Here is a 16810-nt window from a genome sequence, read left to right on the forward strand (position 1 = left end):
TTTGATGGAGAAAGCTGAGAAATAAAAATGGACCCCACTGATCAACATGGGGATTAGGGGAAGAAAAAATGGATCCTAGCATGAGACAGAAGGTCTAAATTGTATACATCTTGCATAATTATTCAAATAATTAAGAGCTGACTATATACCAAAAACAATGGTATCTTAAGCAACAAAAATTCTATTTACTATGACTTTATGCTTTTACAGTAATACAGTTCAAATTTCTGTAAGCTATTTCACAAAAACTAGTACTGAAGGCAAACTGTTTTCCCTTTTGGATTACTAGTAGCTATTTTTATTACTATTTTTATTACTTAGTATATGATAACAATTTTTGGACTAGTATTACAAGTTTTATACAAACCTATGATATTTCCCAATGCCCACACTGCTTGCTCACAGACATTCTGATGGGGCGAATGGAGAAGCCTCAGGAAAAGTGGCACAGCATCTGATGGAAGAAAAAATAACAATACTTAAGGCTGAAGATACCATAAACCAAAAATCAATCTTTTTTTTTTTTTTGCTGAGACCTCAAAAAAAAGGGAACCTATAAAAATATACTTAAAATATAGCCTCATTAAATGAATTTTATTGGAATAGCATTATTGGAAGAATTTTGACCAGCGACTATTTACTCAGTATCAAAATGAGTTATCCAGACAAATGTTAAATTAGGCTTGTGAAATTTCATTAACAATTAAACCTGGAATTAATTTCAAGATTAATTCCTTATAGATTAAGTATTATCTCTAATTTGAAAAAAAAAAGTACATTATTGAAGTAACTTTTTTTTTTTTGAGACGGAGTCTCACTCTGTCATCCAGGCTGGAGGGAAGCGGTGGAATCTTGGCGCGGTGGAATCTTGGCTCACTGCAACCTCTGCCTCCCAAGCTTCAGTGATTCTCCTGCCTCATCCTCCCAAGTAGCTAGGACTGTAGGTGTTAGCCACCACGCCTGGCTAATTTTTGTATTTTTAGTAGAGACAAGGTTTCACTATATTGGCCAGGCTGGTCTCAAACTCATGACCTCAAGTGATCTGCCTGCCTTGGCCTCCAAAAGTGCTGGGATTACAGGCATGAGCCATTGCACCCGGCCTGAAGTAACTTTTGAACACAAATTTATGTTAACAACATGTGGGTCTTTAAGACAGGCCAGTGATTCCTGGGCCATGTGGGATCTTCCGAATCAGAAAGTAATTCTGTTACTCAACAGGATGGGAAACAGAGATAGGTCTGTATCTGAACAAAATACTGCACTCAACAAATGATTCTTCTTCTTTCCTTCTGATACTACTTTAAAAAGCACTATTTAAGTATATGTAGCTCAATCATGCTTGTAATATAATAAAAGGTAATTCACTTATGGGTTTGTTTTTGAGATAGTGCCTCACTCTGCTGCCCAGACTGGAGTTCAGTGGTGCCACCACAGGTCTCACTGCAGCCTTGACCTCCCCTGGCTTAAGTGATCCTCCTACCTCAGCTTCCTGGGTTGTTGGGACTACAGGTGCATGCCACCAAGCCTGGCTAATTTTTTTTTCCCGCATTTTGTAGAGATGGGGTTTTACCATGTTGCCCAGGCTGGTCTCTAGCTCCTGGACTCCAGAGATCTGCCTGCCTGATCAGCCTCCCTAAGTGCTAGAATTACTGGCATAAGCCACCATGCCCAACCTCATTTATTTATTTATTTATTTATTATTTTTGGTATATTAAAGCAGACTAGCAGGGTCAAAAAAAATTCTAAGCCTCTTTCTAATTTTTAGAGAACATACATAACAGCAAGGAAAAAGTGTGAGAGGGAATAAAACATTGTTATGAAACCAAAAATTTACCTAACAGTCAGCTATACAAAACCAAAAAACCACAATAAAAACCACCTGAACCCAAAACTAAACCAGTTTTAATAGGATGTGAGGTAATTATCTTTTCTAAGTAATATTACAACACAAGTGTCTACAGTAAAATGATTATTTAGATAACATCTTTGTTCCCCTTCAAAATGTACAAATTAGTGCTTACATCTTTAATAAGCTCAGAGAAGTATGCTGCTTCCATATTTAAAGAGGATTTTAAAAGTATCTTCTTTAAAATTATTAATTTCTTTGGTAGAAGAATCAAATACTATTCATGAAGACAATACACTCGGGTTCTTACTTCCAATAGTAATTTTCCACTTACATTTCTTTAAACAAAAAAAAGCAATCCTATTATAATAACAATGAAAAAAAAATATTCAAGCCATTCTTTCAACTAGGACTACTTTATAGAAGATTTCTTTAAAATATATGATATGGCCAGGCGCGGTGGCTCACGCCTGTAATCCCAGCACTTTGGGAGGCCAAGGCAGGCGGATCACGAGGTCAGGAGATCGAGACCGAGACTATCCTGGCTAACACGGTGAAACCCTGTCTCTACTAAAAATACAAAAAACTAGCCGGGCGTGGTGGTGGGTGCCTGTAGCCCCACCTACTTGGGAGACGAGGCAGGAGAATGGCATGAACCCAAAAGGTGGAGCTTGCAGTGAGCCGAGATCGCACCACTGCACTCCAGCCTGGGCGACAGAGTGAGACTCCATCTCAAAAAAAAAAAAAAAAAAAAGAGAAAAATCTCATTAAGAGAGGCTGAGGCCAGGTGTAGTGGCTCATGCCTATAATCCCAGCACACTGGGAGGCCAAAGCAGGTTGATCACTTGAGCCCAGAGTTAGAGACCAGCCTGGGCAACATGGTGAAACCCTGTCTCTACAAAAAACACAAAAATTAGCTAGGCACAGTGGCACATGCCTGTAGTCCCAGCTACTTGGTGGACTGATGCAGAAGGGTCTCTTGAGCCCGGGAGGCCGAGGCTACAGTGAGCTGAGATTGTGCCATTGTATTCTAGCCTGGGCAAAAGAGTAAGATCTTGTCTGAGAAAGAAAAACAACAACAACAAAAAAAACAAAAACAAAAAAGAGAGGCTGAGAGGCAATGTGGCAACAGGAAAAACTCCTTTATTTCTACTGATGTCCTATAAATAAAGTGTAACAATAATAATGTAATCTGCTACTAAAATTAGGAAATGTTCTCATATTTAGGAAGGAATCAAGTGAATTTTTGGAAATACAAAAAACATCAGTTACCAGAATAAGAAGATTAAAGTAACATACTTAAGTTGACCTATTTCAATAACTACGTAGTAGCTATTATTTTGTAATTTAAATTGCATAGTCTTTTGGGAAAATCACTATTTTTTACTGACTTCTTTTAAAAAAAATCACAATTATGTTTATTAATAACCAACTTACTGGACTGAACTACTGCTTGAGTTTGTTCAGAAGTTCCAGATGCAATGTTTGTCAAAGCCCATGCAGCTTCAAACTGTAAAGAAGGACTACAAAAAAAAACAAGTATTTTTAAACAGCAGGGATTTTTACATTGGGCCAAATATCTAACCATTCTTCCTTCTACCATTTGAAATGCATTAAATATTTTGTTTCAAAAGTTATCTATCCATCCAGCATATTTTTTTTAACCCTCAACAACTGTTTAAAACATCTCTTCAGTATAAAAACCACACAACCTCCTCCAGGATCCTTATTTTTAGTAAGAAATCTTTTTTAAGATACTTGCATACTACTCCCCAAACAGTTTTCTCAAGTACCTATCTGGTCAAACTAGTTCTTGCCAATTTTCAAAGCTTAAAAGTTAAATTTATCATTCTCAAGTTCCTTTTTGGCTACTACCTTCATCTCTTGGTGTTAACAAAACTTGCACTGCTTTTCACTTTGACTTTTCAACTCCATCCCATAGCCCTTTTCTTCTTTCTTTAAAGATCAAACTAATTACTAGAGAGTCTTGTCTTCTCCAAAGGATACATTATAAATTAAAAAAAGAAAAACAAATAATGTACTCACTTGTCATCTCTTTCAAGACAATGGACTAAAATGGGCAATATTCCGGATTTTATTAAGTCATCAATTGGTGGATTTCGATCACTGGACAAAAGCTTCCTGTAAGAGATAAAAACACTCTTGTGAAACTTAATAACATACAATATTATGATTAAATTTAAATTCATATTTGACAAATATTAACATAAATCTGAATATTTGGTACAAGTGCCTTCTCTGAAATTAACAATTTATATAATGCAACCTTTTCTCTAAATTTATAAAAAGATATACAAATTAAATTTATAGAGATGACAAATAATCAGAAAAATAAGAAGGTAGATATGAACCACTTTACTACCTTTTTTTTTTTTGAGATGGAGTCTCACTCTGTTGCCCAGGCTGGAGTGCAGTGGCACAGTCTTGGCTCACTGCAAGCTCTGCCTTCTAGGTTCCAGTGATTCTCCTGCCTCAGTCTCCCAAGTAGCTGGGATTACAGGCGTGTGCCACCACACCCAGCTATTTTTGTATTTTTAGTAGAGACGGAGTTTCATCATGTTTGCCAGGCTGGTCTTGAACTCCTGACCTCAGGTGATCCACCTGTCTTGGCCTCCCAAAGTGCTGGGATTACCGGCGTGAGCCACGGAGCCTGGCCACTTTACTACTTTTAATGGTACAACAATATTATTCCCTCAATAAAGTCCTGATTGTGACTTATAAAAAGAAAACTAATTTTTAAAAAATATATGTTACTTTTGGACATAATTTTGAGTTCAGAGAAAAAAATGGGCAGATTTCTTCAACATAGCATTTACCTTGCTAAGAAAGGAATTAAGAGGTCACCAAAATATCCAAAATTATTCACACTAGGTCACAATAGAGTCAAATGACAAAAGCAGGTAGTCTGCTGAAATATGTTATAGCTGATATTAGTCCCTAATTCTTCATTCTACTTTGCACACCAAATTAAAGGCCATAAAAGTTCAACAACATTTTCATCTCAGCAACTAAAGAGAAATGGAATAAGCACAGCAACTGACAGGAAAACAGCCAGAGAGATGCTAGAGAATCTGAGGTAAAAAAGACAGACACATCACTGCTCTCATGGAGCTTATAAGATAAAAACAAAACCTACTGCCTATTTTCACATGTGGGAGACTACAGGTTTAGCTGATAAGTCCTCAGTGTGGCCTAATCATATCTTTACCCACTGGAACACCCTGTATTACTATATAAAAGCAATGTTTATGAAAGCTTAACCAAATCATTTCCCTATATAAACTATGTGATGGCTGCTTATTTACTACCTTTATCAATGTAAACTCCTTGACCTAGCTTTAAACTACTTCACAAGTTGGCTCCATCTTATAACTAATCTTATTCTCTGTAACTAAACAATAGGTTAGTTGTCTGTCACATCATTTCAACTGAAGTAAGACTGAAGCTATCCTAAACCCCTCACTTGAAATGCCCAGTCTTCTATGTATTCAAATTCTATTCAAAGTCCATTTCAAGTTCTATGTTTTACATACACCATCTTTGAATTTCAAGAGGATTTATACAGCACAGCCCTACGTTTGGTGTTATCACTACTTTTTTTTTGAGACAGGGTCTCAGTCTGTCACTCAAGCTGGAGTGCAGTGGTGCCACCTCGGCTCACTACAACCTCTGCTTCCCAGGTTCGAGCAATTCTCCCACCTCAGCCTCCCAAGTAGCTGGGATTACAGGCATGCGACACTACACCCAGCCAACTTTTATATTTTTAGTAGAGATGGGGGTTTCACCATGCTGGCCAGGCTGGTCTCAAACTCCTGACCTCAAGTGATCCCCTGGCCTCGGCCTCCCAAACTGCTGGGATTACAGGCGTAAGCCACCGCGCCCAGCCCCCTATTTTTTAAAATACAGTTTTGCCTTTCCAATTAGCTTATAAAGTTCTTAAGGAGAAAGAATTATACCACATGCTATTTCCTCAACACATGGCACAGGGCTTAGCATTAAGTGAAAATTTAAAAAAAAAAAAAAAAAAAAAAACCACTTCGAAGAAGTCTTAACCTAGCCTTCTCAAACAAGGTTTCATGAGATCAAGCGTCAAAATTTAATTAAAAAAAACTTTTTTACACTTCACTGAGGATATTTTAGAACAGAAATGGCTTTTATTCTTTACATAATGGTGAATAATATAATTTTTACAAAATATAATATAAAACCAGTTTGGTGCCACTGTCTCGATTTGTATTAAGGAGCCCGCAATTTTACTCACAGTTGCTTTGCAATAACAGTGTAAACATTAACATAGTGAAAAAAAGGCAAATAAAGTCTTAGAATTATTATGAAAATCAGTTTGCTCTTGCATACCCATGAAATTGTCTTGGAATCTTCCAGTGATCCATAGATCATACTTTGAAAACTTCTTAGGGTACACTGGGCTTTAACATTCTTGCAGATTACATGTTGAGAAGAACTGTCCCAAAACTATCCAATATTCACCTCTCACAGTGGTGAGCATAATCAATTTCTTAATCATTCTTCCTATAAACATTAATTTGCTATTTTGACATGTGAATGGTTCTGAGATTTTTCTGCCTACATAAAGAATTCCTCTCTAAGAAGTTCTTTTACCTTTGGTACACAATACTGTAATTTTATAATTTCCCTATCAGTTCTAAGTTATTTAAGGTGGATAAACAAATACTGGAAAAGTCTAATAAATATAAAACAGATTCGTGCAGCACTGGATAAGGTATTGGATAGACCTACAAACTTTTTCCACTTTCCAATTCTGTAACTAGGATCAGTTTCTTACTTGTCTCTTTCCTACTGATAAACTCAACATAGAGTATTATTCTTATATTCATAAATATACAAAGCAACCACTAAATTGCATTATGATACAACCATGTCTTCCCCAACCTATGTAATACAAAGGTCTCAGTAATAGATTTTTCTGCCTCTTCCCTTAAAATATGAGAGCATAGGTTTCACAATGGAAATGTGCAAAACAGGCAGGGCACGGTGGTTCACACCTGTAATCCCAGAACTTTGGGAGGCTGAGGCAGGTGGATCACAAGGTCATGAGTGCAAGACCAGCCTGGCCAAGATGGTGAAACCCTGTCTCTACTAAAAATACAAAAATTAGCCAGGTGTGGTGGCGGGCGCCTGTAATCCCAGCTACTTGGGAGGCTGAGGCAGAGAACTGCTTGAACCAGGAGGCAAAGGTTGCAGTGAGCCGAGATTGCGCCACTGGACTCCAGCCTGGGCGACAGAGCGAGACTCCATCTCAGAAAAAAAAAAAAGAAATGTTCAAACAACTTGGTGCTTCCTACCTGGAAAGACACTGGGAGTGTATGCAGTCATTAATCTCTTTTTTTTTTTTTTTGAGACAGAGTTATGATTCTCCTGCCTCAGCCTCCCGAGTAGCTGGAATTACAGGTGCCTGCCACCATGCTCGGCTAATTTTTGTATTTTTATTAGACACGGGGTTTCAGTATGTTGGCCAGGCTGGTCTCGAACTCCTGACCTCATGATCTGCCCACCTCAGCCTCCCAAAGCACTGGGATTACAGGCGTGAGCCACCTCGCCCGGCCGTCATTAATCTTAATCTACATCTACTTGTCTATGTACATTGACATAGTAAGATTATAATTCTGGATTTATTGTTTGATCAATATGAGGATTGTGAGAAGAATTAAGATACCTGGTAAGGATCTGAAGAATCAGACTTTATAAAATTAAACCTATTCATTAGTAAAAGGTAAAGCTTTATAAACAATGTTTTTCTCTTGCTCTATGGCATTAATTTGTTAAATCAACTTTCCCTGGCATCTGTATGCATTATGTATATTAAAGCTTCAGTGTACACACTTTCAACTAAAAATAAAAATTGTTAAAAAAACTCTAATTAAAAAAACTCTAAAATTAGAGTATTTTAATACTCTAAACCAGAGAATTAAAAAAAAAATAAATTTAGTTGATCTATTACTATTTACTATTGTCATCAAAGTTAAATTTGATTAACAGGGACTACTCCATAGTAAAAATTCAAAATAGAACCCCTGTGTAAGGTGTAAAATCTAAACATGTCTTCAAAATTCAACTTACCTAGCAGCTTGAACTGCACTTAACTGAATTCCTTGGTTATCACTTGAAGCATTCTATAAAAAATAAAATAATTTATGATGTAAATATGTAACGATTAGCTGTTGAGGACAAGAAATGCAAATGAAGAGAGGGAAAAAAATCCAACTTACTTGAACAATAGCTTCTAGAGAGGTATTTTGCTGGGAAAAAAGTTAAAGAGAAAACTCAGTTAAAAAGTCACCTTAAAATTCTTTTATTAATGTAAAATCTTTCACTGGTACTTATAAGTTACCAGAATAACAATAACAATAACTTACCACTCTATAATCACCATCTATATCAGAGTCTTCACAGATATCTTCATGTGGTACATTCCTTCTCTTTAAGAGATGTTCATCTCTTTTATTCTTAAAAAAAAAAAAAAAAAAATCAAACAGAGAATTTGAGTTAAAAAGAAAACCTGAATACTTTCATACAAAGCTCAGGCAATCCTGTGCCTAAAAACTGAAATATGAAGTGCCGTTTAAAAGTAAAATTCAAATGTAAAAATTAAACCAAACTGTGAATTTACCACTCACGCAACACTAATTTGAGTCCCAATTCCCAAATATTACATTTTTAATGAACCGTGAACTATGTAAAAACAAACAAAACAAAACAAAAGCAAGTTTGACTAAAAAATATAGTGTACAGTTTAAGCCAGAACCAAACACAAATATTTATTTAAAAGTACTAAACCATTTTATACATGATCTGGGAGCTCCTCTTTATCACCTAAAAGCAAAGTCAAAGCAGAAGTTGGGCAGTTCAAAGTTAGACAAAAACCAATAATGTCTTACAAAAATCAAGGGCCATTTCAACTTCACTTAAAATGCTTGGAGCAAATTTATAAATATATTCTCAACTATAATACTTAAAAGTTGAAGAAGTTTGCAACAAGTTCTTTTCAGGGACGTACTACTGCCCATTAATAGCAGAACTATTTAATACAACTGTATCTCAATGACTTATACTTTAAGTTCTTTATATCTGTTTTTGCATAATGAACAAGTTACAAGTTGTATCCTTTCAACTTCAGAAGCTTGTCAAATTTAGCCAAAATCTCTCCTTTTTCTAAAGAAAAATGCTTAGCAGTTGAGATTTTAAAAAGTTTAACTAAATTTAGTAAATAAAATTTAGTTATACAATAGGTTATATATTTTACATAAAAACATTATATTTGGCATCTTGTATATAATGCTATAATGTTGTTAGAATTATGCTTAGAAGTACCCAATATTAATCAGACTCACCTTCCTTAATTCAACTACAACTTCATTTCGTTGTCTTCTCATAGTCTACAAAAAAATTAAAGGAAAATATTTTTAAAATCACCTCAAATTCCATTATCCAGAGAAAACCACTATTAACATTTCAATATACACCTCTAATCTTTTCTTTTAGCCATGTGGATATAAAGTCAAATCTTACGATAAAAATCATACTATGTAGCTGATTTTCAACCTTCATTTCCCATTCATATTGCAAAACGTGAAAAATCTCTTTGAAATTATTAATAGATCTACAATATTGGCTATATCACAATTTTAAAAACTATAACATAAGGTTTATAAAAATACAGAGGTACAAAGAATAAAAGAGCCCATAATCTCACCTCTCATATGAACCGATGATATTACAAAAAATAACACATGTACAAGGTTAGTAAATTCAACTGTTTTTAAAAAAAAGCGAAAAAAAGCCAAAGGAGCCCTCCTGCTCACCCACAATTTCCTTATCTCATAGAAAACAGTTAGATTTACCATGATTCTGACACGTCTATCTATCCTGTTTTTTATCTTGTTTTGGTTTACTTTGTTTATAGACCTTAGAGATATTCCATGGTGGTGTATAAAGACCTATTTCATTATTTTTCATGGCCATCCAATTATTCCATGACACACCGTGGCCATTCTTTTATTTTTAAACATATTTTTCTCATTTTTTAAGTTACTTACTACAGGGATGTGTGTTCACTGTAAAACATTCAAATGTTCAGAAACAATGTAAGTTCAATCTGTTTTTACATACAGGTTCACCTTATTCTTTCTAATGACTGTGTATTACGTAGAGGTAACAACTCAGAAAGTCATACTAGATGTCTAATAAATATCACAAACTTAAATCCAAAACTGAACTTTTGATCTTTAACATACTCCACCCACCATCTCAGCAAATGGCAATTCCATCCTTGCAGCTGCAAAAACCAAAAACCTTGGAGCCATCCTTATTTTTCTCTCACATTACATATTCAATCTGTCAGCAAATCCTGTTGGTTCAATCTTCAAGACATACAATCCAAACACATATCACCGCCTCCTCTGCTACTATTCTGGGCCAACTTACCATTATCTCTCAACTAGATAACTGCAAGTCTCCTAACATGTAGTCCTCCTGCTCTTACCCTCTATCTTCCTCCAGAGTCTATTATAATGACAGCAATCAGAGTAATCCTCATAGGGAGTCTTAATTTTTATGTGCCATGGACTCCTCTGGCAGTTTGGTATAATCAGTGGATACCTTCTCAGATAGTGTTTTTAAATACAGACACACATTATATATATATATTTATTTATTTTTTTTTAGTTACAAAGGAAACTATCTTGATACATAAATGTAAAAAAAAAGAGCTGTAAATATAAAAAACAGTGTAATGTAAGTGCTTCTTTATGATCACATTAAATGGGATCTAGCAGTGGGTCTAATAACTACTATAATTTCAAAGTAATGATGACCATAAATACAACAACGAGGTGATTTTTATTGGTGGTAACAAAGTCACAGGTAATTCTAATATTACTATGGTTAACTGGCTACATTGAGTGAAGGAAACACTGCTTCAGTTATAAGTTGGTGAAAATAAAGATGTAATTTCTTCTAAATTCCAGGGGCCCTCCTGAATTCTACCCATAGACTCCAAGGAAGGAAAGGTCCAAGGACTCAGTGAAAAATATTTTGTAAAAAGTCAGATCATATCATCCTCCTGTTCAAAAATATCCAAAGACTCTCACACGCTCCACTTCAGACTTAAAAGCCCAGTCTTTACAGTGGCTTACATCCAGTCAAATCTTCCCACCTCATTCCCTCCCCAAATGCCATTGCTTGGACCTTAGCTCCTACCATTATCTTCATTCATTCTGCTGTACTCACACCAACTTTGCTATTTCTCGAACACACTGGAAAGTCTCTTGTAGCAAGGCCTTAACTAATACACTATACAGTAACTTCTCAGAAGATGGACTCCAAAGTCAAACTGCCTGGGTTCAACTTTTTTAGCCATACTACTTTCTAGCTCTCTGCACTTCAGTTTCCTTATCTATAAAATTGGGATAGTAAAAACACCCTCTTCACAGGACTGCTGTTAAGGATTAAATCAGCTAAAATATGTAAAGTACTTAAACTGTCCTTGGTACACAGCAGTGTATGTGTTAGCTTAGTATTACTGCTGCTGCTATTTCCTCAGTTGGGAATGCTCTTCCCCTACTACCTGCAGTGCTCAGTTCCTTATCTCTACGGGAGGCTTCTCCCTTCCTGACCATCTGCCAACTCTCCATTTGGGTACTTTCTCTCTCTCTCTCTCTTCCCTGTCTTATTTATCTCTATACCATTTATCACTTTCTAATATACTATGTAACTTTATTTGGTACAGATATAGATTTCTTAAAACACCAGGAGTCAATTTTAAAATAATAAAATAGGCTGCAAAATGAATAAAAATAATTAGCTAAATACTACGGTAAGTGTTAACATCTATCTCATTTAATCATTACAGCCTTATGAGGTAAGAATAAAACAACCCTTTATTTCTTTTTAAAAATAAGAAAACTGAGGCTTAGAGAAGTTAGATTGCTTGTCCAAAGGTGGCTAGGATTACAACCCAGACAGGCACACACAAAGCCACTTAACCACTAAGCCATATTGTTTTCCACACTTCTCGAAGTCAAGAGTTCAAGTGAATTGGAGAGCCAATGGTTCACACTAAAGCAAAAGTACTATTACCAACGCAATGAGCTTTGCATAGTATCACAATATGAAATCAATAAGCAATTCTAATAACAAAAAACTATGACCTATGTCTCAGGCACAGAAAATAATATCTGTAGGATGCATTACTTAAGACTGTTCAACAAATAGATAAGGTAGACTTCTGAGGGACTGGGTATTTCCAGTCTAAGGAAAGTTTTTATTAGCAATCACTTCATCTAAAGTAGCAGGATTAAGGTATAATGGGCTTTAACTTCTTTTCATTAGAGCAAACTATTAAATAAATCCCAAACAACTACATACTGTGTATTTACATAAATGTTTTGTTTACTCCAAAAAATTTTCTCCCATTATATTACATCTTATTTACTAAATCTGGAGATTTACAAAAAATTTTCTTTTTTTTTTTTGAGACGGAGTCTCACTTTGTCGCCCAGGCTGGAGTACAGTGACGGGATCTTGGCTCACTGCAACCTCCGCCTCCCGGGTTCAAGCAGTTCTTCTGCCTCAGCCTCCTGAGTAGCTGGGACTACAGGCACATGCCACCACGCCCGGCTAAGTTTTTGTGTTTTTAGTAGAGACGGGGTTTCACCGTGTTAGCCAGGCTGGTCTCTAACTCCTGACCTCATGATCCACCCGCCTCGGCCTCCCAAAGTGCTGGGATTACAGGCGTGAGCCACCGCGCCTGACCCGAAAGATTTTTTTTTACTTGATACTCATTTGTTACAACAAAGTCTGGAGGTTTTTTGATAATTTGAAACTATTAATAAAGTATTTATCAAACCAACTTAGCACTGTAGTAACAACATAAGACCAGGCTATTACCACTTTCACAGAAACTTTGCAAAATAAGAGATTTGACAATCCCTTTATTATAGAGCAAGAGTTTTCTTTTCTTCTCCAAGGCAGAGAATGAATGAACTGGTAGAAAGACACCCTATGCACCACAGCCTGGCAGCATTTGGGCATGTTTTTTACTCCAAACAATAGTTGTTCTTTGGGACCCCATGAAAGGGGTATATAAGACTTCTAAGCCTGTCCTTAAAGAGCAAGCTTTGTATACTACATGAAAATATATTAGTTGTAAATTCACATGACTTACACTGATGCAGTAAGCAGTGGTGTCAATTAGAATTCCAGAAAGCTGACGAACTGGCCAAAGGCTTATGTATAGGCCAAAGAGCTATATAAAGGACAAAGACTGTAAGTGGGGGAGGTTGAGGACTGCTGCTGCTATTTCCTCAGAGGAGATGGGTAGAGGCAGATCACTCAGGTATTTTATATTTCTTTGCTTGTCAAACAGTTATAAAATTATAAATTCAGGCAAAAGGGGATAAGAAATTGACAAAAAATTTCAAACAAGTCAAAACAGAATGCTAGCTCTATTTGAAAGGAATGCAGTTTGTGTACTTAATGAGTATTTACTATGCATCCATCACTGTGTTAAGCACTAGGGATTAAACACTTTCCCTGCTTTAATGAGGTGTAGATTCTAGTATTTTCTTTCCACTTAATTGCTACTTAATTTCCAATTAGTGGCTACTTGATTCCTGCTAATTTTCAAGTCAGTTTTACCAACACACGGTTTTTCTTTAAAGCCCTAAAAATTGTTAATTTAAAATATGATATAGTAATTACTGCACAATTTTAGATATTTTAAATTTTCTTGAGCAAAGTTAGGATTTAGTTAGGACTCAATCTCACTAGAGAAAAAGATTAAAGAAAATTCTTTCTAAATAATACAAAGATAAGAAATATAATGCCTTGACTTTATTTCACCCAGCCTGACTTTCATTGATACCTTAGGAAGGTTAATACTTAGGTAACAGCACTACCAAAAAAAAAAAAAGAAAATAAGAATTAAAAAATTTGTACAGGCACAAGAGATCTTCTGTGTGGTGACTAGGATATATTCTAAAACTGAATTGTGATAATGGTTGCACAACTATGAAAATTTACTAAATATCATTGAATTCTACACTTAAAATTGATGAATTTTATGAGAGGTAATAAAGTGGTTTTTAAAAGTTATATACACACGCACACACACACACACACACACATGCCTTCCCTCCCCAACATGAGTTAACAGTATTACTAATTTAGAGCCTCCTGGAAAGCATTCATCAAACATTTATTAATCACCTATTTCCCAAGCATTAGAAATACAAAGATGGACCAGACACTGCATATCTATGCCCTTAAGGAGGTAGCACTCTTATGATACAGAAATATAATTTAGTAAAATAGTAATAAGGCCCAAACTTAGCAAACAGCAAGTGCCAAACACCATTCTAAACATGTTACTTGACTGTACTTACTTAATACATGTATTAATAACATGCACACAACGTACTCTGACAGCAAAGAAGGTAATTACTAAAGATAACATGTAAGCTTAATTTTCAAGACTTAACGGCAATCCATTTAGAGAAAGGCATTCCAGGTAGAAAATATAGCATGTACAAAAACAGAGATGAAAGATGGCATATGGAAGATGGCATGTGTGGAATCTGCTGAAGAGTATCAGAAGCCAGAAATGAACAGGTAGGCAAGGAGACAAATTAATCACATAACATAAAGCTAAGCTACACTTTCTAGAGAAAAGTGAGTTACTGGTGATTTCAACCCAAATTATCATCACAACCCAAACACATTTGGTAGGTAAAACAGTTGTTCAACCCGATTACATGGTGAACCAAAAGCTAAAATAGCATAAGTAGAAAAGTATGTTTTCCTATTTCTTATTTCTCTCTCTGCAGCAGCAGCCATCATGGTGCTTATTCATGCCTTTGTCAAATAGTATTTATGTTGGCAAACTGCATGTAATTAGCAAATAAATTACATTATGACAATAAAAGGGAAAATTTAAATGCCTAACGCTGTTCAATGCTTACTCAAGTGGGTCAATAATTAGTATCTCCTAAGGATAAAAACCCATATTACAATCCTTCATTTAGAAAAGTTCATTTAAGCAGTGAGTTTAGTTCAAATTTTCAATCTGTAGATTTATTTCTCAGAGGTAGCACTTATTAACACTAGTATTAAAGGCCTGAAGTTCTACTAGTGATGGGCAAAAGTCTTCTCAAGCAGAATCAAGTTCTTACCTCTTTAAGAAGTGATAAGATTAATGGACACTGAGCATAAGTGAAGAGGAGTCTGAAAATACAGAGTGTAGGAGGTCAGACTTAATCTAGGCAAGCTACTGGAGCAATATTAAGAAATAATTCATCTATAGATACCATACTTTAAAATGACCCATATCTAAACTGTAAGCATTGAAAATTTATTAGTACGTAAATATAATTTTAAAAAATTGCCAAAATGTTAGAAACTGTTAGGTGTTAACTCCAAAGAAAAGGATTAGAATTTCACTATCTCTTCAACATTCAAACAATAGGAAAATGTATTAAATTAAAAAGTTATACATGTCTATTTGGAAAAGTCACAAAATAAAGAAGGGAAAAATCTGAATTCCCAGAGTTCTCTATATTCTTCTACCTTTTGCACGAGGTTACATATGATAGAAGAGAAAATAAATGCATACATCTCCTCCCAGGATGGTTTCCTAGTATATGGTTATAATACTCTACCAGCATATGGCTACTAGTCCCAGCTCTACCTTTAATGAAATCACAGGCAAGTCACGACCTTTACGGGTATTAATTCCTTCACTTGTAAAGAGAATTCAATGGATCTCTGAGATCTTTTATGCCTCAAAAACTGTATCATTTTTTTCTCCTCTGAGACAGAATCTTACTCTGTCGCACAGGCTGGAGTGCAGTGGCGCAACCTCAGCTCACTGTAACCTCAGCCTGCTGGGTTCAAGTGATCCTCCTGCCTGGAGTAGCTGGGACTACAGGTGTACACCACCAAGCCTGGCTAATTTTTGTATTTTTGGCAGAGATGGGTTTCACCATGTTGGCCAGGCTAGTCTCGAACTCCTGACCTCACGTGAATCACCCACCTTGGCCTCCCAAAGTGCTAGAATTACAAGTGTGAGCCACTATACCCAGCCAATTTTTTCAACTTTAGAAAACAATGTCAAAAAATATATAATTGTCATTTGTAGTTACTATGCATGGCAATGTAGTTTCTATGCTAAGAATCATGAAAAAGTCATAACTCAAAATTATAAACAATAAAGAGCTATTTTGTGGCTCTGGTACAGTTGCTTGGTGTTTTCATATCTTGCACTTCTCTTGCCTTAAGTTATGCAGTGATGCCAAAAGGACATGGGAATCCTTGACCTTTTTTTTTCCCCCAAGATGGAGTTTCACTCTTGTTGCCCAGGCTGCAGTGCAATGGTGCGATCTCAGCTCACTGCAACCTCCGCCTCCTGGGTTCAAGTGATTCTCTTGTCTCAGCCTCCTGAGTATCTGGGATTACAGGTGCCCGCCACCACGCCCAGTGTGGCGTGGTATTTTTAGTAGAGACAGGGTTTCATCACATTGGCCAGACTGGTCCTGAACTCCTGACCTCAGGTGATTCACCTGCCTCAGCCTCCCAAAGTGCTGGGATTACAGGCATGAGCCACTGTGCCCGGCCTCCTTGACCTTTCAATAGCTAGGTTTTGGTAGCAGAGACAATTACCAAACTGTGAGTGTGTGTTCGTGTATATGTGTGCACTGGCAAAGAGATGGTGTTCAACAGGAAAAGAAAAAAGGTTAGAAATGACCATAGGTTTGCTGAGACACATATAACCTTCTCAGGGATGGGAAACACTGCAAGATAAACTTTCAGAATCACTTATAGAAGGTGACTGAGGACAACCTATAAATAAATCTACTCTAGTAAACAAACACACATATAAGTTTTATATAAGCACAAAGGAAGGTACTC

General features: G+C 36.0%; 1 protein-coding gene across 1 annotated transcript in view; it reads right to left on the minus strand.

The window, feature by feature from the left end:
* Nucleotides 1-16810, minus strand: part of KPNA4 (karyopherin subunit alpha 4) — a 66966-nt gene that overhangs the window by 27093 nt on the left and 23063 nt on the right. The window contains exons 2-8 of the mRNA XM_063620382.1: nucleotides 9238-9282; nucleotides 8263-8352; nucleotides 8116-8145; nucleotides 7967-8019; nucleotides 3893-3988; nucleotides 3284-3369; nucleotides 368-454 (exon numbers count right to left, since the gene is read on the minus strand). Coding sequence (XP_063476452.1) covers nucleotides 368-454; nucleotides 3284-3369; nucleotides 3893-3988; nucleotides 7967-8019; nucleotides 8116-8145; nucleotides 8263-8352; nucleotides 9238-9282 — 487 coding nt within the window. The remainder of the gene's footprint in view (nucleotides 1-367; nucleotides 455-3283; nucleotides 3370-3892; nucleotides 3989-7966; nucleotides 8020-8115; nucleotides 8146-8262; nucleotides 8353-9237; nucleotides 9283-16810) is intronic.

This window comes from Symphalangus syndactylus, chromosome 17 (genome assembly GCF_028878055.3).
Source record: "Symphalangus syndactylus isolate Jambi chromosome 17, NHGRI_mSymSyn1-v2.1_pri, whole genome shotgun sequence".
Lineage (NCBI taxonomy): Eukaryota > Metazoa > Chordata > Mammalia > Primates > Hylobatidae > Symphalangus > Symphalangus syndactylus.